Source organism: Seriola lalandi, unplaced genomic scaffold (assembly GCF_002814215.2).
Source record: "Seriola lalandi dorsalis isolate HSWRI2012SDOR001 ecotype SW California unplaced genomic scaffold, Sedor1 jcf7180002054911, whole genome shotgun sequence".
NCBI lineage: Eukaryota > Metazoa > Chordata > Actinopteri > Carangiformes > Carangidae > Seriola > Seriola lalandi.
Window position 1 is genome coordinate 293,858 of NW_019525463.1, and position 23,267 is coordinate 317,124.

General features: G+C 38.8%; 2 protein-coding genes across 3 annotated transcripts in view; one reads left to right on the top strand and one right to left on the bottom strand.

Annotated features, from left to right (window-relative positions):
- The first annotated feature begins 1,694 nt into the window (after window positions 1-1,694).
- snap23.1 (synaptosome associated protein 23.1) lies at window positions 1,695-16,739 on the top strand. 2 transcript variants are annotated; one of them, XM_023430745.2, is made up of 8 exons: window positions 1,695-1,841; window positions 6,242-6,356; window positions 9,485-9,526; window positions 9,950-9,998; window positions 11,247-11,364; window positions 12,934-13,113; window positions 13,250-13,394; window positions 14,319-16,739. In XM_023430745.2, exons 2-8 carry the CDS (start codon window positions 6,300-6,302, stop codon window positions 14,379-14,381), a joined length of 654 nt encoding a protein of 217 aa, XP_023286513.1. In that variant the 5' UTR covers window positions 1,695-1,841; window positions 6,242-6,299; the 3' UTR covers window positions 14,382-16,739. The 2 variants fall into 2 exon arrangements, with proteins under 2 accessions (XP_023286513.1, XP_023286512.1); XM_023430744.2 differs by lacking the exon at window positions 1,695-1,841 and adding an exon at window positions 1,882-2,039.
- Window positions 16,740-16,873: 134 nt separating this feature from the next.
- sptb (spectrin, beta, erythrocytic) overlaps window positions 16,874-23,267 on the bottom strand; it is a 53,126-nt gene continuing 46,732 nt past the window's right edge. Inside the window, exons 33-37 of the mRNA XM_023430742.2 lie at window positions 22,981-23,044; window positions 22,409-22,665; window positions 20,972-21,145; window positions 20,539-20,581; window positions 16,874-20,058 (exon numbers count right to left, since the gene is read on the bottom strand). Coding sequence (XP_023286510.1) covers window positions 19,867-20,058; window positions 20,539-20,581; window positions 20,972-21,145; window positions 22,409-22,665; window positions 22,981-23,044 — 730 coding nt within the window. The 3' untranslated portion in view covers window positions 16,874-19,866. The remainder of the gene's footprint in view (window positions 20,059-20,538; window positions 20,582-20,971; window positions 21,146-22,408; window positions 22,666-22,980; window positions 23,045-23,267) is intronic.

Consider the following 23,267-nt stretch of genomic DNA (forward strand, 5'->3'; position numbering starts at 1 on the left):
CGATACAACTGGAACGGAGCCAGAAATGAACAGATGTGCTCCGTGGAATCATTAGAAACTAGTGATCTGGGCTATGTCACTGATACACACATGCACATACACAAACTATTATACTACGCCATGTATTCTCTTCCAGATCTAATTAATCACTTGATTATTTTATCTAATTTCATCGGCTGGCGTACATGCGGGACAATAATTAGCGAGAATAATTTTGGCCTATATGATATTGGTTTTGGCAACAAACAAAAAGGAAAGCCGGGAAATGCAGATGGCGACCCTTCTCCATTCTTTTCCTCTTTTTTTCTGTCTCTTCATCTCTTTTTCTGTTGATTTCTCGCTCTTGCAGTCACATTATTAGGCTACAGGCTAATCTATTCTTCTCTCTCCCATGTACTTTTGTCTCCTCATACTCAGCTAACTGGCATGATTTAGGAATTATGGAATTAGGGCAGCGCTCCCATCTCTATTAATGAGAAAAGGCATGATGAAAGAGCTTGATCGTGAACGTGCCATCTGTAGTCACTATTACACATTCACTTAATCTATCTCTCTTTCTCTCACTACTTTCTATTCTTTCTCTTCCCTGCTTCCTTCCTCTCCCACTCTCTCTCTCTCTCTTGCACACACACACATCCTCCATCAAACACACACACACACACACACATTATACCTCAGTTGTAATTACAGAGGAAATACTAATTCTTAGCTCTTCAAGCACTGTTGGATGTGGCGTGAAATGGTGAAATGGCACGGCAGGAAAGTTAACTATGGACCACACACCCATGCATAGACAAACATGCTCACACACACACACACACACACACACTCACAGCAGTCCAGATGGACCGTGTGTTATTGCTGAATAATGGATGCTATGTAGACTCTATAAAAGATACATGGGCAGAGAGAGCTGGGCACCATTCAGGCACCTTGGGCAGTTCGGTGAGGGCAGCTCTGGAGCTCTCCCTTGTGTAAATTTGGAGATGTTAAGAAATGTTCAGATTGTAGGTATTTAGCTGTAGGTGACCCAACTGGGAAAATATTTAGCTGCAGTTAGAGACGAGAAAAACACACTTGCCTTTTGGACACTGTCAGTTGATATGTTGGCTGGCACTCTGCCCGGTGCCTTTGCAGTCACCTTGAACAGGCTTTTGTGGTTTAAACCATAAAACTTGGGGAATTACACAGCAGATTCGATGCTAGAGGCTCAGATTACAGAGCATCTCTCAGAAACACTATGAAAAATATCCAGCAGAGCAGTCTGTCTTCATGTAAGATACTGAGAAGAGGGGGAGGGGGCGCGGGGGCGAGGGGGAGGTCTGGGTGAAGGGTAAATGCTGCACTCATGTGGGGAAAATGAGCAGCGCCTCTTTTTTTTCTCTGGAGTCATATGACAGGACGTGCGCACCATCATGTGCTGCGTTCCAGAGCTCATGGAAAGCTCATTGCTCTGAGTGTTACAATCTGAAGTACAACAGCTCAAACAAAATTGACTGTGTAATTTAAAACAAAAAAGCTGGTAGTGTGTGGGGAAGCACAATGTCAATGTCTAACATGAATTACTATCCTTTATAAGGACTTTTACATGTGATACTTCAGGACATTTAGTTTGGTGAAGTTCTGAATGCGCAACTTTTATTTGAGCGTCGGATCACTTCCGAACGGCTTACTTTATCTTGGCGTTGGAATCGCAATATTTCCGACAGCACGTAAATGCACCAACCGACACACTTCGGACGGTGGACCCACTGAAGGAATCCAGAAGTTACCGGACGCCAAGTTCACATACCGTGAAAGAGGAGGAGTTGCAAGTCAATTTTCAACAAGGAGGGTTAACTGTAAGTACTGACTCCCTACATAAATATCTCTGTTCCTTTTCCACTCTAGTAGTTAGTTGTTTTCAGTCGTGGCGTTATTAGGTAGCTGACTGGAAAGCGGAACTAGCTAACTACCCAGCTAGCAATACATTAGCTAGGTTAACGAGTTGCTCCCGGATCCTGCCCTGCTCACGAAACTAGAGCAACTTTTCAGACAATGTAAGAAAACTCTAATCTGCTTTGGGAGACTTTAGGACTCTGTTGTCCCTCTCTTTTCAACTCTTTCATTTAGTTTGAAAGTAGTGTTTTGGGATTTTACTGCCACAACTTCGGTGTATTGGGTGTGGAGGACTGCTCTTTTTATGCTTATGGTTCGTGTTTCTCATTCAGGCTAAACTCACCTGTTTGTCAAGTGACCCATGTTAAATAGTTGCTCAGCACTTAACTTTACTCCACTGTTTATGAGATACTCAAGGTCAGGTATGTGGATCGAGCATAGCGCCTATTTAAATTCAACAAACGGAAATGATTAGCAACGTGTCCTATACTTTTCCATGAGTTTTCAATTTCGATTGGCAACTGGTGGGAAAAATGCTTACACTTGTTGTTGTTCTCTATAAATCATGCTCTGCAAGAAATAAAACTTCACGATTTAGTTTTTTTCTGTACAGCATGATGTCATGGGTGTTCTTTGTTTATGCCCTTAGGTCAGCATTATCAGTCAACCACCCTGGCCAAAACACTTCACAACTCACCACAATAAATGTGTTTCATCACTGAGTACAACACTGTAGGACAAACTGTAGAAAAACTACAGCCTTCATGATTGTATGTAAAAGAAAAAGTAAAGCATGATGGGATACGAAAAGACGTCACTGTGTGTGGCTCTCAGATCTGGAGGAACAGGTTTGGGTAGAAGAACCAGAAATGTGTTTCCCTGTAGGAGTTATTGTTTTACCCACTTGCTGTTGGTGCTGTGAAGAAACTACAACATGAATGGGTATGTCTTTTAGGCTTGCTAAATTAATCTTGTGGCCGTGAACACATGTAGCGTGGTGTCAATGTTTTTGGCTTTAGGAGTAGTCTTCTCATCACTTAATCATGAGGATAAATCAATACCCAGCTAGACCACACCTGCTTTACTAGCACATATAACATTGATCTTTTAGTGTTGACATGTTCATCTCCTGTGTGGCTTGGCATTTCAAAAGAGCACAACATGTGTGAGTCAGTCTGCCTTCAGTGTTACATTTGTAAACTCACGTCAGTGTCTTGCCAAGTCCAATAATCAGTTAGAAAAAGCAGTCAAGCTTGAGTGAACCAAGTGCCCTCTTGTCCAAAAAAAATGCAGAGTCAACAGCATTAAATCCTCTAATCTGTCTGCCAAGTAGACTATCCATGTTTTTTTTTTTTTCTCAGGATGTTTGGTTGCTGTAGGTTTGAAACGGAACTTGAAGTTCAGGGGTTATTTGCAAAACAGGAAAATGGCGCTTGAACTTTGAAGGAAAGGAAGACAGGAGAGGACGAAAAAGAAAAGGGAAATGAGCAGGGTTTCCTGAATGTTTGCATCGCTCTATCAGTCAGAATTTTAAAATCTTAGACGTTGAATACAGATGGAGCTTTGTGTTTATAGTCAACTGCCTCTGTCCTTGACAGTGCAGTCTTTCTGCAACACAAAAAACAAGCTTAATTCTTTGCTTATGCCTATCTTGATAATATGTTGCCATGTCCACCAAAGCCTGTCTGAAGCTGCTATCGCCAATAATTTCTGTGCTTCTTGAGATCCTTGACTGCATGAAGGTCGAGGTCAGGTTAAATGGATTGGATTTATACCTGCAAAACCATATCGCAAGGTAGCCTGGCTCATCTGATCAGAATGATAAATTACATACTGTATGTGTTTCCGAATGGATTACCTACAAAAACTAAACAAAACCACACCTATTACTCAAGTTCCTGATGTTGTCATTGTATATATGTATTTGGAAACCATTCTGTAAATTTTTTACAACTATGTTTTCCTTGCAAAGTACTGTATGGGTTGCTGTACGCTTTTACCATACTCATACAGTCCTGTTCTTACCTTCATCTAACAAACAGGTGCATTCATTCTTGTCCTCTTCTGTTTGTCTGAACTTTGAAGCCCATTCCTCCTTTGCAGTGTTTAAAATTTATTTGAAAGCATTGAAAAATGTCCTGTTTCACAACAAGTGTCCTTTAGCAGTCAACCATGATCACACACTTTCTGCTGCTGGTTCAAAGTAAAAGCTTCTCATCGACACTTCCTTACTTCATGACCGCACTGCTGTACATATTGTGCAAGATCATGAAATCTAAATGTTGATCTGAATGCAGAGTGTGCTATAAGCTCAGTATGTCTTGATGTGATCAGGGAAATCATACTATCTGTGGACACTAGACCTAGCTGTCTTTTCCCCTTAACCTGTAATGAATTCTTGCTTTACTTTCTAAATGGCTTTTTTATAACCAAATTTTATCTGACTTCTCATCTAGTCTTAGTGTTGTACTAAACCTCAGTAACTTACGTATTTCTGCCATTTATGTGCATTCTGTCGCATGCTTCTGATTTCCCTATCGCAGCCTTCTTATCTCAGTTCCCTCATTGATGGCATATATGATTCTACCACACTGCTCACTATGCTTTACATCAATGAGGAACTGCTGTAGGCTCCCAAACAGATAGTTTTGCTTCATCATTGAAACAGATTTTTGTTTTCTTTATCAGCAAGCCTGCCGTATGTGTTCAGTCATTCACTAACACTCATTCAGGGGAAGGAGTAATGCCTAATTTGTTAAAGTTTTGCATCTTCTTCTTCCCTCTCCATATGTGACATGAACATATGTTGCTGTTAACATGCAGTTAATGCTTGCTGCATATTTAAGATTACAAATGGTATACAGTACTGAACCCTGACTTGCTTTGCCATGAGATATTAGGGTTTTTTCCACTATTAAAACTTAATAACTCTTGAGCTGGAGCTCCCATAACCTGAAATTCTAAGTAACTGTAAGGCTTTGTAGGTTCTGCCTTATTTTTACTGTGTTTTACAAACCAAAACTTTTTGATGTACGTAATTAAGGTAACACTGCTTTGGATGTACATCACTTAAAAGGTAACATCAGGACAGACATCAAGGTTTTTATTCGCTGTGTATTATTTTTTGCTGAATCAAAGCCAGTAATTTAATGGTTTTCCTATACCATGTTCAGAAGCTGTCACCAGCATTTGGTGCTCTTACTTGGATAATGTCTATTACTAGCTATTATAAAAAAAAAAAAATAAAAAAAAAACTAGTCCTACCTTTTTTTAAAAAAAAAAATTGGAATCTGCCAATAAATCGGTCCGTTTAATCCATCTGCAAATGTTATTTTATCACGGATATATTGGTATTGGAATATTTGTCAGTCAATACATGTAACAAGAAACTGAGGTAAAAAATGCTAAACATACTTCATGTATGAGGTAATTTAGGAACGGTGTTCAGTCCTATTTTTTGTGTTTATGTTGAAAAACAAATATGGCTGTACTTAAATATCATCATAGGTATTATCCTTGAGAAAGTGGTCAGACTTAATTAATTTTCAGTTAATTGTGATTGAGTCAGACAATGGTGATGCCCTCTATAGGAAGGGACAGAGCAGACTACTTCTCTAGGAGGCTTGGGTTATTCAATGTGTACAACAGGCTGCTTTGCATGCTGTATGTAACAGTCGTGGCCAGTGCACTCTTCTTTGCTGTTATTTTTTGGGGAGGCAGTAATTTGGCTGGTGATGCACACAGACTCAATAAACTGGTCAAATCGGCAGGCTCTGTTGTAGAGTGTGAAGAGGTGGTTGAGGGGAGGACAAGGTCCAAAATCACAAACACACTGGTAAACCCTTCTCATCCCTCTCCACAAGGAGATGAACGGCCTAAGAGGCACCCTCAGCAACCATCTTAGTCTTCGGCTGAGATGGTTGGATGTTTGAAGGAGTGCTTTGAGTACCTACAGCTATTCGGTTTCACAATGCTGCCTGCCACAATGACTGCAGTCTCAGCGAATTTGACAGTTTCTCAGCCCCAATGCATAATGGTCATTTCTCATGGACTGTACTATACCATACCACCTATAACCATGAACACTCTTAGCACTGTTTAGTATATGTAATATTATATGATGCATACCATTGCACACATATGTTACATATTTTCATTATGATTTTTTTTCTTTACTGCATTCCCTGCATCTAATCCTTATTTATCATTCATTTTGCTTTCTTCTTGTGTAGTCATAGAATATCTTTTATAGCAAGCTAAAGTAAAGCCATGTCTCATTTGTTTGAGTCAAGGAGCTGTATGACAGTTGATGCCCTCTGATGTGATGTTGCAGAGTAACCTTTGAACTATGCCTCTCTTTCAGGCCGCAAAATATTGAGCTCGGTGCCACAGGAGGAGCCTCCAAACAAGACGGTAGCAACATGGAAGACATGACTGTGGAACAGATGACCATCAGGGCCAACCAAGTGACTGACGAGGTACAGAGTCACACAAACCAATACAGAGCCTCTTTTTCACTCAACTATTTTTCCAGGTTTTAATACCAAATTACATAGTTCTTTCAAAGAGATGTCCTAGGAAATTATTCAAAAATTATAGCTTGCTAAAATAAATTGTTACCCTTTTTTTTTAAAATCCCTGCTGTGAACTTGTCACCACTAGAATTCATTGTAACCAAGTTTAACCTGACCACAGCCTCTGTTCTCTGTGGAGGGTGAAACTTTTACCAGACACCTTTTTATACCAGCAGGTAATCAGTATTTGATACAGGAAGGAAGATCGGGCTGGAGTATCTATATAATGCTAATTATCCACAAACTGTTTCAGATGCATCTCAGATACAGAACCACAGTTCAGATGAAAATGAAAGAAAACGGATTGCAGCCAGAACTGATATTACAAAGCATTAAAAGAATAGTTTGACATTTTGGAGACAGTTAGCTTAGCATAGATACTGAAAGTAGGGGAAACTGCTAGTCCATCTCTGTTGAAAGGTAAAAAAAAAACAAAAAAACTGCCTACCTCATGCCTCTAAAGCTAACTAATTAACACACTCTATCTCATTTGTTGAAAATGTGTAAAAAATAGAAGCTAAGCCCATCACCTGCTGGCTGTAGCTTCATATTAAACATGAATACAGGAGACTAGTATTGTGCTTCTTATATCAAGAAAGCAGCTAAGGGTATTTTCTAAAATGCTAACTATTCCTTTAGTGTTTATTTTTAGCCATGCCCAGAATAATTGAAAATATTCAAGATTTTTCATTATCATGATGAAATAATCATTATAACCATAGCCATGTTGAAGAAAGCAAATTTTGGCTCAGATGATAAAGCATCAGTTGGACAAAACACACATGTAATCCGGGGGGTTGCGGCAATATTGCATCGAAAGAGCAGAGGGTGGGTAATTAGATCCATTGCATTCACAGCTGATTATTAAGCCAGGCATTGCTAGGAAGTGTGTGAGGCTTTACGCCTAATTTAGCCTGATAGCTCCCTTACCCCTTTGTGGTTTTGACAGTTTGAATGTTGTCAGCTATATCTAAGCATTTATTATCTAGGAGATAATTGTTTAATCGGCACTCCAGGGCATCATATGATCAGCCATTTGATTCAAATGGAGGCAAATGAACTTACTCTAACTGGGCTTGTAGCAGTGCACTTCACCATCCTGTAATTCTGACTGTATTAATTGTCTGTGGGGTTTTTCCTCTTTTTTTTCTTTAAGTGTGTTTTTTCGCTTTGTGTGCTTTCTTACTTAACCTGTGTTTTTTCTCTATATCTCTTTCTTCCTTCTGCTGCTGCCTGGTTGACTAAGGACAGCATAAAACGGACAGAGCATGGGAGGGTCCTTCTGCTAATACTACTTACCACTTTGGGTAACCACTCATATGAAAAACTGAGATCATGGCTGGCTATGTAGACTGTCTTTTGGAAGTCTACCAAGAGCTGTCTGATAATTTTAAGGCTGTTTATGCATGTCCAGTAGTTAAAACTGGCTTACACGTTCTTCAGCGTTGTGTCAGAGTTATTTAAAGTCATGTTTGTGTGATACTTCCTAATCATCCTGATACATGGCAGCTTCCATTTGAGCCATACTGTACTTACATTTAAGCCATCCCAAACAAATGATAAAAATACCACGCAATTGCCTGTATCTCAAAGATTTGTCACAAAACCCCAATCTGGAGGAATTGGCTAAGGCAATGATTTTGGGGCTTAATTGGCCAAGTTCAAGGATTTTAGGAGACATAATGTAATGTTTATCCACCCAAGTGATGTTCTGGCTAAGCCAGCAGAAACCTGGCTGAGCTCAACATATTCCTCTCGCCAATTTTATGTTTGTCTGTTTCTCAACTCACTGATTAATGTATTCAGAGCAAACGTAACACAGAGAGAAAGAGAAATCTGGTCCCCACTCTCTCTTGTTAACAGTTCATTAGTGATGGTAACAATGGAGTCATGCCCTGAGTTGCTTCTGTGCCTCGCTCCTTTGGATGCTCTGTAAAGCACTTGCTATTAATAGAGACACAAAGGCGTAGCTCACCTGAACTGACTGCATTCCAGTTTGCCATCAGCACTTTTTGTCTGCGTGTATGCATGTGCGTTTTTGTCTACATCTTACTGTAGATTGTTAACTTTAGTGTCGGCCTTACCCGAGTCATCTGATCAGGGAGGGTTTAGACACAGCAACACTGCAGCTGGTGTCACAAGTCCATGTTCTCCAAGGAGTCTCCTCAGTCCAAGTAAATGAACAGTCATACAAGCTTTAGAGCTGAAACAATTAAACAGTCGTTTGTCAGAAGAAAGAAACTTCAACTATTTTAATAATTAGTTAATCATTGAAGCCATTTTAAAACAAAATGCCAAACATTCCCTGCTAGAACACTAGACATATAATTGGTAGATTAATCAATAACTACAATAATAATCAGTTGCAGTCTTAATAAGCTCAGGAAATACATGTAACCTGAATTATTCACAATAACATAAATATATAATCTTAGATTCTCACAGTGTAGAGCTGGTTTTATAGATTTGTTGCCGTGTACTTTCATATCTTAATGCATATTAATGGTATAGCTTCGCACATATTTTCTTATCACACGCATCTTTCTATTTTCTTTATCTCTCTTATCTTGTTCTCTTCCTTACGTCTCCTTTTTAATTCCTGTTTGTTGTTCGGTTCTTTTCTGTTCTGTCCTCTCAGTCTCTTATGGCCCCATTCACACCAATCAATGGTTTGTTTGAATTAATTAGACTAAGAAATTCCAAACAAATCTAAACAGAAGCCGGATAGATTTAAAACCCTGTCTGGGTTTGACATCTGGTCCATCTTTCACAACAATATGAACTGGTGTAGTCAGATTTATTTCAAACCAACAATCTCCTGTTGGAATACAAGTTACCAGAATGCTGTCCCAAAAAACAAATATGTGTGTCCATTTTCATTTTATTTGCAAGGTACATTAAGGCAGTTCTGAGGGATGACTGCACTTCAAACCAATTTTTGTTTATCTCGTTCAGTATTTCTTCCTCATTCAGTTTACAGCTTTTCCACACTTCTCATTATTCTCTAACACATCCTGTGTTTTCGCCCACAGTCACTGGAAAGCACACGGAGGATGCTGCAGATGGCAGAGGAGGTGAGATGTTTTTTTTCTCTTATTGACACAAAGCACAATACCATGTCCAATGTAGCCCTGTTTTAATGATCAGAAAGTGTCTGTGTTGGTTTATCACTGGCTCCCATCTATGCTGGGATCAGGAAAGTTTTCTGTCAATGACTGATTAATGTTCTAGCTTTGAGTCTTTGAATGCCTGATATCATCTTAGAGAAGATTTTTATATTATTGGGATAACAAATATGAATCAATTATTTTTTTACAAGGAAAAAGTTACTTTGTTTATAAATGATAAACTTAACCATTTTTAAATTCAGAACAAGGCCAATGTCCTAATTGATCCTGAAATGTATCCAACTCTGATCATTGCTATCTCTCATGATTCATAAAACTATCTCTAGTCTTTTCATTGGTTCTGAACTTGTGTGAATTTTGTGTTTTCAGAGCAAACAGACCGGCGCCAACACCATGGTGATGTTGGAAGAGCAAGGAGGTAGATATACAACATGAACACTGCTAGTTTTGATGCAGATGCTTCCATCTCTTCAATTTTTCTTTTCTGTTTTTTAATTTTATTTGTTGTTGCCTTTTGTTTGAGGCATTCTCAACACACTCGGTGAACTGATAATGGCTAAGTTTAAAGAATCACTCAGTCATTTTTGGATGTTCTTTATTCATTTTGAAAGGAAATCATTGTAAGTGAGTAATGACATGGTAATTCTACGGCACTCTAAATGATTGCATAGGAAAGCGCTCAATGATGTCCCTTCTATAGAAAAATTGAAATGACCAAGATGTTTGAGAATGAGATGTTATGTACTTTCTAACTTAGAGCTGCATTAATTTGTGTTAACCTCTCTGTGTGAATGCAGACACTGAATAATAGTATAGTGTTAAGTGGTGAAACTGGCGAGGTGCTAATGAAGCTGTTTTTACACACTTTTCAACAAGCATCACAGTTACAGTAAAACGGCATCACAACCGCGAGGGAAAATAGACTCATGGTGGTACTGAAGTTAAATTTAAAAATATCTGCTTTTGAGTGTGCATCAGTATTGACCGAAATGATCATAGACATTTGTTGGTAAAAAAAAATGTAATAATAATATAATAAGTTAAATAAATAAATAAGTTTTTGTTTGTTTCTTTTCATCAGGAATGGTAAATGGACTTGCACTTATATAGCACTTTTCTGGTCTTAATAACCACTCAAAGAGCTTTACAATACTTGCAACATTCACCCATTTACTCATACATTCATACATTCATACACTGATGGAGCAGCCATCAAGGGCAATGTGGGGTTCAGTATCTTGCCCAATAATACTTTGACATGCCGCTTTGAGGAGCCGAGGATCGAACCACCAGACTTCTAATTAGTGGACAACCCGAGTTGAGCTGTCATGAGTCACTGGACTATATTTTTGTCTTTAACTTCTATGCTGGTATCCAATGCATTTGTTCCCTGCTTAAAAATGTGCATTTGTAATGATTTCTTTTTCTACCTGGATTATGTTTTTGTGTTATCTGTATCGTATGTTTTTGCTGCTGCAATGACCCAGTTATTCACCCAATCTAACAATCCTCAAAGGGATCATTAAGATTAATCTAATATATTCTAAAAATATAAATAAAGGCTATAAACAAAACGATAAGATCTATTCCTAGTGTATAAAATTTACCTAGATACAAAAAAAAAGGAGAGTCTGACTTGGTGTGTGTGCCTGTCTTTGTGTTTCAGAGCAGCTGAGGCGTGTGGATGAGGGCATGGACCAGATCAACCAGGACATGCGACAGGCTGAGAAAAACCTCACCGATCTCTCCAAGTGTTGCGGCCTCTGTGTCTGCCCCTGTGACAGGTACACTGTACACTCAGAGCTGCTGAAGCCTCCAAATCACTGTTGTGGTTTTTTTGGATTCACACCACTGTTTATTGCCAGTTATGAGATCACGCTTTTCTCAACTTTATTGTGTGCTCTGTTCTTGATTATTTAAGTATGTGGCTGATTTTTGACAAATATTTGTGAGCAAACTTTACAATGATATTAATAGCAAGCAAAGAAGATTGATTTGTTTATTTTTTTATTATGTATTTTGTTGCAAAAGAGGTGTTGTCATAAGTTAAGTTTTAATCCATGGGTAATGTTAGGTAACTAACATTTGGAACATTTTCTGTGGCTTTGCCAAAAGATGAACAGCTGTGGCACAATCTATCTGCTTTTTTGTATAAAAAAGTTGAAGGCTTGTGTTTATATAAAAAAGTAAGGTAAGAAGTTAACTTTAACTCCCAAGGAGCATTTTTGGAAGAAACATACACCTACCAAGCTTAGAATTCTTTTAGGGGCACTGCTAACATCTGCCAGATGCTAAAGATTACAGTGCAGAGAAAACTAATAATATAATCTCTAGCTGAAATCAATCCACTTGTGGATTCTGAGTTAGTTCTGGAAGACTTCAGCAACTCTTGTGCTGTGTTTTGTTCCTAACTGCAACATAGAAGGTCTTTAATTTACCACAGCTCTGATTCCCACCTCTACCTGTTTTGTTTCTCTATAACAACAGCTATGCTGAAGGGTACTGCCATATTTCAAGCTGTCTGCCACGGCTGACTGACAGAACAAAGCAACATTTCTCAGAAACAAAGCTGAAATAATTAAAGCTGGTGGTCATACTATCGACCTATGATTGTTCCACTATCTGGGAGAGTGCCATATTTATATTTTCAATAACATTAAGGATTTAAAGAAAATGAAGACAAATTTGAAATGGGAACTAGGAAAAACACCTCCCACTTCACCTCAGCTCTATTATCATGGGGTTGAACGCTTCCATGATGATACTGCGATCCATCAGGGTGATTTCACATTAACGCAGCATGAACTGCAGCCACATGTGGCTGGTAGTAGCAGAACGTGACATGGGGAGAAAAAAAATACAGAGTTGCTTATCAAATGTGTATTTATTGCTCAAAAGATTGCTGATACAATTCATGAAAACCCCTAATGGTTTATGAATAGATAGGGAACGTGAACAGTGTTCCTACCAATTTCTTGACGTGACAGGTGCAGTGCTCCGTGGTGAGCAAACTCAAAACTCTCTCCATCAAACCATATCGATATGCAGTGTCAGTGTGTGTGCATAATAATCCCATATCTGGTTCTAAACATGAAAAACAAATCTTCCCAAAATGCTTTCACATTGGAGAAGAGGATACTTTGATGATTACCAAAAGATAAGGTAGGGAATCTTTTTTTAATATTATGATTAATGGACATCTGTGACTATAATAATGGTGGACACTTAGTCTTATACTTCTCTTTTTGATGCTTTTATTCATAGTTCACTTTAGCTGATTTTATATTAAAAGTAAAGTCTTCTAGTTTAGTTTTTATTGTCACACATCTGGATTTTCTGGTTTGTTCCCTCAGGGTGACATCTATTGAACACGACTCAAGATACAAGCGCACCTGGGGTATTGGAGGAGGAGGAGGAGGAGGAGAAGGCGAAGGTGACGGCTCAAAAGTAGTTTCAAGGCAGCCATCGGGTGTTCGCAACGGCCAGGCTGCCCAGGCGAATGCCTCAGCACCTTCAGGCCCGTACATCAAGAGGTTGGGTCCTGCTCATTTTGCTTCCTATCTTTCTTTTACTGTGGTGTTGTCAGAAGCACGAGTCAAATGTGACACATTGAGACACATTTAAAAGACCATTTGTCAACGAAAAACTTATAGTATGACTGTGGTACAGGATAACCAACGATGCACGGGAGGATGAGATGGAAGAGAATCTGGATGCAGTCGGCAGCATTATTGGCAACCTGAAAAATATGGCTGTGGACATGGGCAGTGAGATAGACAAGCAAAACAAACAGATCGACCGCATCACTGAGAAGGTAAGAGTCTGAGATTCATTTCAGTCGTTTCACAGTAATTTGCTGAAGCTCCCAGTCAGAATTAGTAGAACATTTACTCCCTTTAGGGACTAAGGAGGATTACCTGAGTTGTGTTTGAAAAACAGCTTCACTCATGAAATACATAATATTGTTTTCTCTGCTATTCATCACATCAAGCTTGATGATTAAAGGTACCCTTTGGAGTACCACTTTTGGCAATGTTTTTACAAGTGGGTTCCCGCTTTGTTTATATAATGTGCATTGTGTTGTGAAATTACACTGTTTCACTGACTGACAGTTGATGGCAGTAACCCGGAAAGAAGACAACTGCCAGCAAACAAGCATGGATGGATGATTTAAAATACTTTTTAAAACCAGTTTTGCAAATGCTTTATGAGGGAGGACATTCATTCAAAATGTTTGTTAGGCCTCAAGGACAGACACATTGAATTACAGTGAGTAACACTGAATGTAAACAGACCTTTTCAGGACATAAGATACAAGAAAACTTAAACTTAATGCATTAAATGCATTGGAATTAAAGGTGCTCTGTGGAATTAACTTGTCAACAACAAATCAACAAACAAAAGTTGTGTTACATTACGGTCTAACAAAGGTGGCAATTCAGTTTCCTTCCTTGAGTACATCCATGTTTACTGAGTAGCAGTCTTCTTCTTCCCCACCTATTGCTGGCGTACTGCCGCGCATTTTGGCATACCTCCACCTGTAGATCAGTGGAACACTGTCAAACCATTGGCAGGACTGTGTATCACGTCACTCATCACTAGAGGTCAAACACCCCACGAGAACCTTTTTTTGTTTTTAAAATGCATTTGAAGTGAATAGTGAATTGCTAAATGAAAGGAAACAGGGTGGATGTTTGCATAACTGCCCCTTTTCACCTGTTCCGTCTTTTTCTTTCAGGCGGACATGAACCACCATCGCATTGATGAAGCCAACCAGAGAGCCAACAAGCTCATCAAGTAGACAAGGAACTATGCTTCTGCCAATTTTATTCATCAACCTCGAGCCTCTGTCGCCACACACACACACACACACACACACACACACACACACACAAAGAAATTCACTCTGGGAGGACATTTTTGTCAGCAGTGTGCCTGCCTTTACTGCACTAAGATGTAAATAGAATACACAAACATATCTACATTGTATAAATTGGCCACCACGACAAACCCTTAAACGTGTGTATTCATAGTCATGCTGGACTTGGGGAAGCAGTGTGGGCATCAGAAACTGCACCAAAGAGCAAGTGACTGGCTGCCTATCATTGCTGTTTGATACCAAATACTCACCAGACCTGTTGTATCACATCACAGCAATCACAGAAAGGGAAGTAGCACAGGTCAGCTGCTTTTCTTTTCCCTGTTGGCCTTTCTCTCTTAAAGTCAAGAGCTATGAACTCACTCTGTTTGTGTGTGTGGGCATCTCTGGTATATATGGATGACGTCAATGATCCATGGTCATAAGCTGTCTTTTAGTGATATACAGCACACCAATAATTTATGTATCATTCCCCTGTTGGTCCTGTCTTGATAGTGCTGCATCTAGTATAATCATAAAACAAAGTCCTCACTCTGAAACAAATGTGTTGTTTTTCGAAACCTCATTGGTTAAATGTGTAATAATGTTAATTGTATCGTGTATTATTTTGAGATGATATGCTTATTTAATTATTCTTTATGAAGCAGAAATGACTTGTGAATAAAGTTGTCGTTTTTTTTAACACTTTGTTCCCATGTCATTTATGCCATTTCAGATGTAAAATCTATTTCAAAAAATATCAAATGTTGTGCTTTGGAATGAGTCATGACAAATCCTTTACTGCTGGAATTCAAAGCATCTGCCCCTGAATGAGAGCAATTTAATGCTATTTTCAAAATTTCTGACTGATTAGAAGTCAAGGTTATTGTAACTGTTTGCAAGAACATGATAAGGCGGTGACCTGGTGTTAAGAAATTTTATGTACAGCAATCACTTTTCCTTCAAATGTGAAGGAGGGTCAGTAAGCATCATGAGGAATGTTAATCATAACCTCCTCTAAAGCATCTAGTTCACTTTATAACAACGCTGAATATGGGAAACGTAACAGTGGCTGAATAATTTGTCATCAGAGGATCAACTGCTGTACTTCATATTTTGTGTGACTTGAGGTTTTTCGCTCTGACCGCAGTGTTGATGTAAATACTGAAACATACCGTAGCTGTTTATTAATTGCCTATAGTCATTCTGTTAATCTAATTTCATTCTTCTTTCTTCGTCGCCTCCTGGTTAATAGAGATTTATAGCACCCAAGAGGAGACTAACAGCCTAGGCAGGGTTCCTACATGAGCCCGGTAATGTGTGGAAAATTAGTTTCCGCAAGTTTAATAATTGACTGTAAAAGTATGAAAACAAATGTTCAGTCTTGAAACACATGGCTGTGCGTTGTTAGATTTAATGTACTATCATCTCTCATATTAGCTCACTAGGTCATTGCCATCATGGCATATGCAGCCGTTTTGTTATACTGACCTAAAATTAAAAAAATGTAAAGAAATGAGGCTGGAAAACAGTGGAATTTATAAACGGGAGAATATGCAGGAACCCCGTCAAGTCATTGTGGATGGTCCATGGCTGTGTTGTAACAGCCACTGTATCACAAACAGCTCCTCTTGCACCTGTTCTGTAAATAGCCAGTTTTCAGAGCAGAGGTACTGTAAAAATGATAATATCTGATGATGGCAAGCATAATTTGTTTTGTCAAAGCTGCAGCCAGGCTGAAAAATTACTGCTGGCAGCGAGACGCAAAAATATACATGTAAATGAATGTTGTTTAAGGGGCGCATGTAGAAGCAGAATAAGTCCTGGCAGGCTCTGTTAAGGCCTCACTGTGGGAAATTTGCTAATGATAAAGTAATACAATATGCTGAAAATATCTCTGGTATGCATCTTCTGGCTTATTTGTTTTGAAGAAGAATTATCATTTGTATGCTCTGCTGCAGGCGTACACCTATTGAGTTTGTAAAGATTGAAATGAGCTGTTATTCAGGGCTTTGTATTGCTATAAGTGATCATCCTCAGCCTGTTACTTGTCAGCTGAGATCTAATTAGTCTAGCCTAAGGTTGCCTCGCTGTCTTGAGGCTGTTTATTCATTGTTTTACCAACAGCCACTGGAATGTAAATACAACAGTTTTGTCTATTTTGAATATTTTCATATGCAGCTGGTCTTATCTGAAATTAGCTCAGTGAACGGATGACTGTTCAACAAAGTAAAAATGCCTTTTGTTTCATGCCTGCCTCTGTTAAATTGTTTGTACTCAATAAAACAATTCTCAAATGCATGTTATTGCACCTTTTTAATGTATTAACAAATATAATGAAATTGGTTTTCATTAAAAATCGACAAAGATACAACTGTGGCCATGAATTTCAAAATTTAGCAAAGGAAGAGGTCAATAAATAAACCCAAACTGGATAGTTTCAGGAGTTTATTTTAAACTTTATTCTCTCAAAATGTATTTGATATTTCCTGTCAACATTTTTGGATATTTTACATAGCTAGAGAGTACAAAATGCAGATTAAAAACCACTGAACAGAAAAAAGGCAGGTAAGGAAGGAGGAGGAATAAACTAAGTGGATGGAGGTGAGAGAATAGGAAGTGTCAGAGTCTGAGATACCACAGATATAGTGACCGATTAAAAACCAAGACTGAATACATGTGACGCAAGTTTCCCAAACCATTTCAAGGTGTGTTTATATGAGAAACATTTGACTACTTTTAGCACAGACATAATGCTCTGCTGGCCCTCTGCTCACAAAAACATCTGTATTACTTGTTTGTGACGGCCATGAGAAGATAATAGATTTAATAACTCTTATTTTTCCTTTGTAAATGTAAATAACCCAGAGAGAGATCATTATGATGCTACCACATTTCCTGGAAAACTCTCGCGCTGAACAGTCTCGTCAATCTTTCTACACCTGACTTCCATCATTTCAATGAGGTCACTTGAGTTAGAGCGTAGTTCAGGGACAGAGCCCGCTGTACAAGGCAAGACGGCAGTGTGAAAGTGTGAGAGCCACCATCCTGGTGACAAATTAACACTTATAAATGAAATTCCATATACTGTACATACTCTATATTTCCTGTATGCATATATCGATTAAAATGTATTATTTTATAATGGCTTTATTGTTCTATACTCTTAAATGTACCAAATTCTCACTCTTCCTTATTATTTCTTCCTTTACATTCAGAGTAAAGACACGTTCCCTCAGCTCCATACTGCGACTGTGTGATCTTCGCCTTAGATAAAGAGAATACCTGGTCCTGTCGTGTGGTTTGGAAAAGCGGTTAAGATTCATCTGACCCACAGCTTGTCTTAGACTTTGGTTGGTACGGTAAAAAATGTAATAGTGGTCCAGGCTTTTTCTTTTCTGTAGATACAAATGATAGCATATAGGTTTTCTGGTAAATAAACATCTAGCTTGTGAAACCAGAGGGGTGTTTTATAAAGATTGCCAGGTAAACAAGGCCAGTAGGGTTCATCTTTTCACAAAGGGGGTTTAAATAAGCTTGGATAAATAAAAAACAGGCCTCTGGGCACAGACATGTAAATAAGCCCCCACCTTTCCTACACTGGAGCAAGACCCTTAGACTGAAAGAGACAAAACTAATGTTGCCAAGTCGTGTGAAGTCATTTTGTGACACTGAATTGACATTTTGCATCTCTTTGTAGTTGTTTTGTGTCTCTGCAGTCAATTTGTGTTTTTTTTTTTTTTGCTTCCTGTTGTGGTTGTTGTGTTTCTCTCTGTAGTTGTTTTGTGGCCATTTGTGATCATTTTTGCATCTTTTAGTAGTTGTTGATTGACTTTTAAACAAATGTAAACTGTCACTTCAAAAAGGCTTTGAGTCCTTGGGCCGCTGGGCTCATGTCGGATTGGTCTGCTAAGTCATGCATCCACGGTCATCCAAGTCTTGCCTGAGTTACCATGGAAACTCATCTTTTCAGGCTTAACTTTACGTCAGGATTAGGGCTTTTGCTTTTCTAAAAGATGCCAATTACCTAAATTTCCTGCAAAAAATAAATAAATAAATAAAACGATAGACCTGACTCACAACATTACGCTAAAAGTTGTTTTCTGTCTCCTTGATGGTAGTTTTGTTAGTTTTTGCTGTGATATTTTACTCTCTGTATTATTTAAATATGTGCTGCTCTGTGGCTGCAAACATCGCAGTTTTGTCTTCACATGCTCATTTTCATTCTTGTGAACTGATGTGATCAGTGCTTGATGTTTCTGGTTGTTGTTTTAAAGCCGTGATTGACTTGACTTTAGGAAACAGATTAATCCTAGTTGAGTTTGTTCTGCTCATTTGAAGCCAGGCTTTTCAAAATAAGACCTTCTTTTCTGAGCCAACTTTATGAAACACCCCTCAGATATTGTTTATACCAACAGAGTACATTTTCCTGTGTGTTACTACAAGCCAAAGTTGAAGACAAGTAAGGCAGGTCAAGTTGATCTTGATTGAAGGTTCAAAAATATCACAATAGCACCATATCAAACTAACGTAAAACATACTTCATGCATCTGTAGATATATATACTGTCTATGTATATATGTTAATGAATAGATATGAAATTTAGGGTTCAATACACAAGTGTTGAATATGTTTCAAGTTCACAGAAATAACTACTGCCACAGCTCAGTTGAGAATATAGTCTATATTCAAAACGGACTGATTGTGGTGTCACATGACAAGCTCGTATGTCGTCAGATCGTACCAATTTAAAAATCTCAACAGTCAAACCCTTCACAGTGCATAGAGCATTTAGTTTGCATACCTGCAATTAAACTTGGTGTGTATGTGCACCGTACAGCACTGCGCTACGGTTTGATCATCACCAAGTCTTTACACCGCATTTACAAAGCATTTTAAAGCCCGTTAAAATTCACTCTTAATTCCTTTAAGTAGCATTTAGTACTCCAAATTCAAACAGCACAGTATTACAGTTCACAACCATTTTATAAGGCAGATTAATAAAAGTACGCTTCAGTACTCTTGACTCACCCTACGTTCGTTACAGGCCTTCATATCGTACATAGCTGTATCAAAGCATGCCTCACTAAAGCTAAAATTGCAGCAAAAGTAACACAACAAAAGTTTTACAAACATTCTTTGGTTGAGTGTGAAAGGAGCATTCCTGTGCTTTCATTTAATGCTTTGAATTTGGCATTTGTTAAAAAGAACAAAGAAAAGAGTGGACCTTTGCAATGATACACTGACTTAAATACAGGCAGAAGAGTGATGGCTTTAACCTAAACTACAATATTCATGTTAATTCTCGCTAAATAATATAAAAAATCTAGTGATAAAAAGCTCGCTCCGATTGATTGTACACAAATACTACTTTCTCTTTCCAGGTTGCCTTGGCAACCCCCCCTCCCGATGGCCCATCCATCTCCTTTCACTTCTTCTTGGCAAAGCGACTGAATTTCTTCTCCTTGTCTTTCTTGGCAGAGCTGGGCTCAGGGAGGGCAGCTGAGGAGGAGGGAGGGGGCAGGCTGTGGGCTTTGGCCCCTGAGGGCCCCGACGCCTCCTCCGCTGCCAGGGGCTGAACGGCCTTGTCCATGGCCTGGCTCCAACGCTGGAGCTCCTCCTGAAATTAAACACAAAATTACACACACACACACCACAGCTTACAAAGGGAATTCTACCTCCAGTGGGACAGTGTGTGTTTTTGTCTCTTGGTCGTTTTGAGTAAAAGGTGGTCCAGCTTTTAACAATGAAACTTTCTGAAAGGCTAATTCAAGGTAATGTATATAAAAACAACCTTGCTGTGAATTACTTTAATTTGTAAAACTTAATGATCCCCGTAGGGTAAATTCAGAAGGAAATGTGAATAAATTCATTTATGTCAGTTACTTATATAAATAATTTCAAAAAATCATTTAGACATGGACAAGGAGGTCACACTGAAATGTAAATATATATGTTCTGTATGCAGTATTATATTCTCTGACCACTGCTTTACATAATGTCAAAGATTACATGATTAAATACTTTACATGCGGGCTCATGTGCTTCATGGAAAGCTGTTAAAAATCATTCATTGTTATCGACTTGTTTAAAAACTCACCTCGTCTTTACACTGGAACAGATATTCACTGCCGTCACCAAGACTGTGAGAGAGAAAAGAGAGTGAAGTTTGAATTTATGGTTTGGACCATTAGAGTAAAACAATAATTCCCACATTCAGATTTTTCAATAATATAAGTAAAAGATGCCTAACTTGACTTGTTTCTGTATATTTGAAAGAGTTTAGAGTAGCAAATGATGGCAAAGTGAATGAAATTATGGCTGCAACTAACAATCATTTTCCTTATCGATTAATCTCCCAATTAGTTTCTTCATTGATTAAAGTAAAGTAAATTCAAAATAAAAAATGCAGATCACGTTATCGTACAGCACAAGACGTCATCATCATTGCTTTGTCCAACCTAACCCCCCCCCCGCTTCCTTTAATAGTGAGACAACTGAAAAAACTGAAGATGATGAGAATGGATTCTCACCGTAGTTTGGCGACATGCTTCTTTTTCTTGTAGGTGGTGAGGATCTCCCAGCTGGCGTTACTGAGGGACTGGGGGTCCTCGCCGTGATACGTCGTTCCATGTCCAAAGCTTTTGGCATCCTTATAGGCTGAGAGCTGACCTGGCTTCAGCACACAGTACAAGTTGTTCCATGACCTGAGAGTGAGGAGAGAGTGGAGGGGGGTGGAGGAGGGGGGGCGCAGACAATGGAGGACTTCAATATTGATCATTTCAGGAGGCTAATTTCTCACAATAATGCAAAGTGAATTAATTCAGTTAAATAGAAGTAAGGAGAACAGTTGAAGCAGCTCACTGGTCTGCAACAAATGCAAGTTTTAATCAATTTTTTATCAACTTTGATCAAAAGTAACCTGGCCTGAGCCTCTGTCAGACAGCAGTCATGTGGTAGGGGAAAACTTTTTTGGGTTGCTTGGGTATAAACAAAATTGACTTACAGCTACTTTTTATGTTGAAAACAGATGTTTAATCATCTTAAAAAGGTGGGTACAACAGAGTTCATCCCACTTACATCATTATTTACACTAACTTTTAAATTGAGAAGTAGATGTTAAGATTTCCGGTATTGCTGCTGAACTCATAAATCACTGATACTTTGTTTTACAGCTGTGAACAAACAGTATCTGCATGTGCTGATATCAAAATGTCATCGCAGGATTTTCATCAGCTCCATGTTGAACTGTGCATATCTAAAATGCCTGAGGTAATTCAGTTCACATGCACTTTTCAGTTTCACATCTGACTAGAATACAAGCTGCTTATAGAGTTTTATTTGGACTTGTCTTGTTTCCTGACCAAGTTGGGGTTTATTTAACAGAGGTCTTATTTAGGTTTTATACTGTATGTGATATTTTTTGGCCATAAATCGGCTTAGTCCTTTACTGAGGACTTAAGTGATTTAGTCATCAAAAAACTGCCTGCTGGTAAGCATGCAGGCAGTGAAAAGTTAGTTTTTACCCTATTTCTCAGGACAACCCATTTATCAAATATTTATGTAGTGCTTATACATGCCAATAAGTGCTGTCTTTTAAAATGACTACACCAATGTGTTTTAAGCTTAAGCTCCTTTCATACAAATCCTGTATAGGCCTACTTTACTTTTTGCTGTTTAATATGCTTGTTATTTTTCCTATCGTTCCAGGCCACCATTGGAAGACTTGAAACTTACTTGGGTCGTTTGAAGCCATCACAGGGAAAATAAACTCTGCATTCATTTTTTTGTTACTTTTTTGTTGCACAGTAATGATGTTTTGGTGCAGATTGATTTAAAAAGTCTACACTCTGTGAGTCTAAGCAAGTCACCCAGTGTGCTAGTAAATTAGACTTAAAGAAATAAATGGAAGCAAATTAACGCCTGGAATGGAATATGGAGTGAACAGCACTGTAGTCTTTCTTATCCACCTGTTTGAAGCCTTCTTTCCTGAGCCCTCCACGTCATGTTTGCGGCCCAGCGTGCCCTCCAGCAGCACAGTGTGGGCTCTGAGGGGCTCCACGGGCATGGTGGCAGCCCTCTCCGGTTCTCTCGGGGTCACTACTGAGACAGAGGGCTCCAGCTCCAGAGAACCACTCTCTCTCATCTCTGACTCTATTGGCACTGTGGAATCGCCCGCAGCCCCCTCCAGCAGACCTGAACTGGGCTCGATTGCACCAGAACCAGACTGGAAGAGAAAAGATGGAAATACAGACCAACACAATAAGACTGGAGAAATATTGTAAGAGAGATCAGCCTGCATGTTTAGAGAGGTGAGCGGAGCTGAGTGTGCCCTTTGACTCTACTTATTCCTAAAAGTGCTCAAAAAAGATTCTCAACAGACAAATGTGGTTTGTTTAAGAGTAAAAAAGTCAAGGAGGCTCTTTTAAATTCAGAAGTTAGTAAAGCACCACAAGAGAGAGGCTGGTTTTCTTTTTTCAAAAATTCCACTATTGCACTATAAAACAGAGAGGACAGGAGCAGAGTGAGCGCAGTTACTAACCAGAGTTTGTTCCTCAATAGTGTAGAGCTGTGAAGATTCTTCTACAAAGCCAGTGTCTTCTCGCCTGGAGGAAAGAGGGCAGCACAGGGTCTGTGTTAGAGACCTTTAAGAGCAGCGGGTGAGTCCGTGTGTGTGTGACTTGTGTGTGAAGTTTAAAGGATAAGGCTGGTTAGACCACAGCCAACAATGTGTTTGTCCACTTCTCTTTAAATCTAAATCACAATACTGGTTAGGTTTTCATAGAGACTTTCATGATGATTGGCACCGAATAATTCTGTTTCATTCTA

Bases quoted from the DNA above. Each gene is read 5' to 3' on its own strand.
- snap23.1 (XM_023430744.2), top strand. The intron at 9,999-11,246 runs GTAGATATACAA...TTTGTGTTTCAG, and splicing joins GATGTTGGAAGAGCAAGGAG to AGCAGCTGAGGCGTGTGGAT. The intron at 13,114-13,249 runs GTTGGGTCCTGC...ACTGTGGTACAG, and splicing joins TCAGGCCCGTACATCAAGAG to GATAACCAACGATGCACGGG.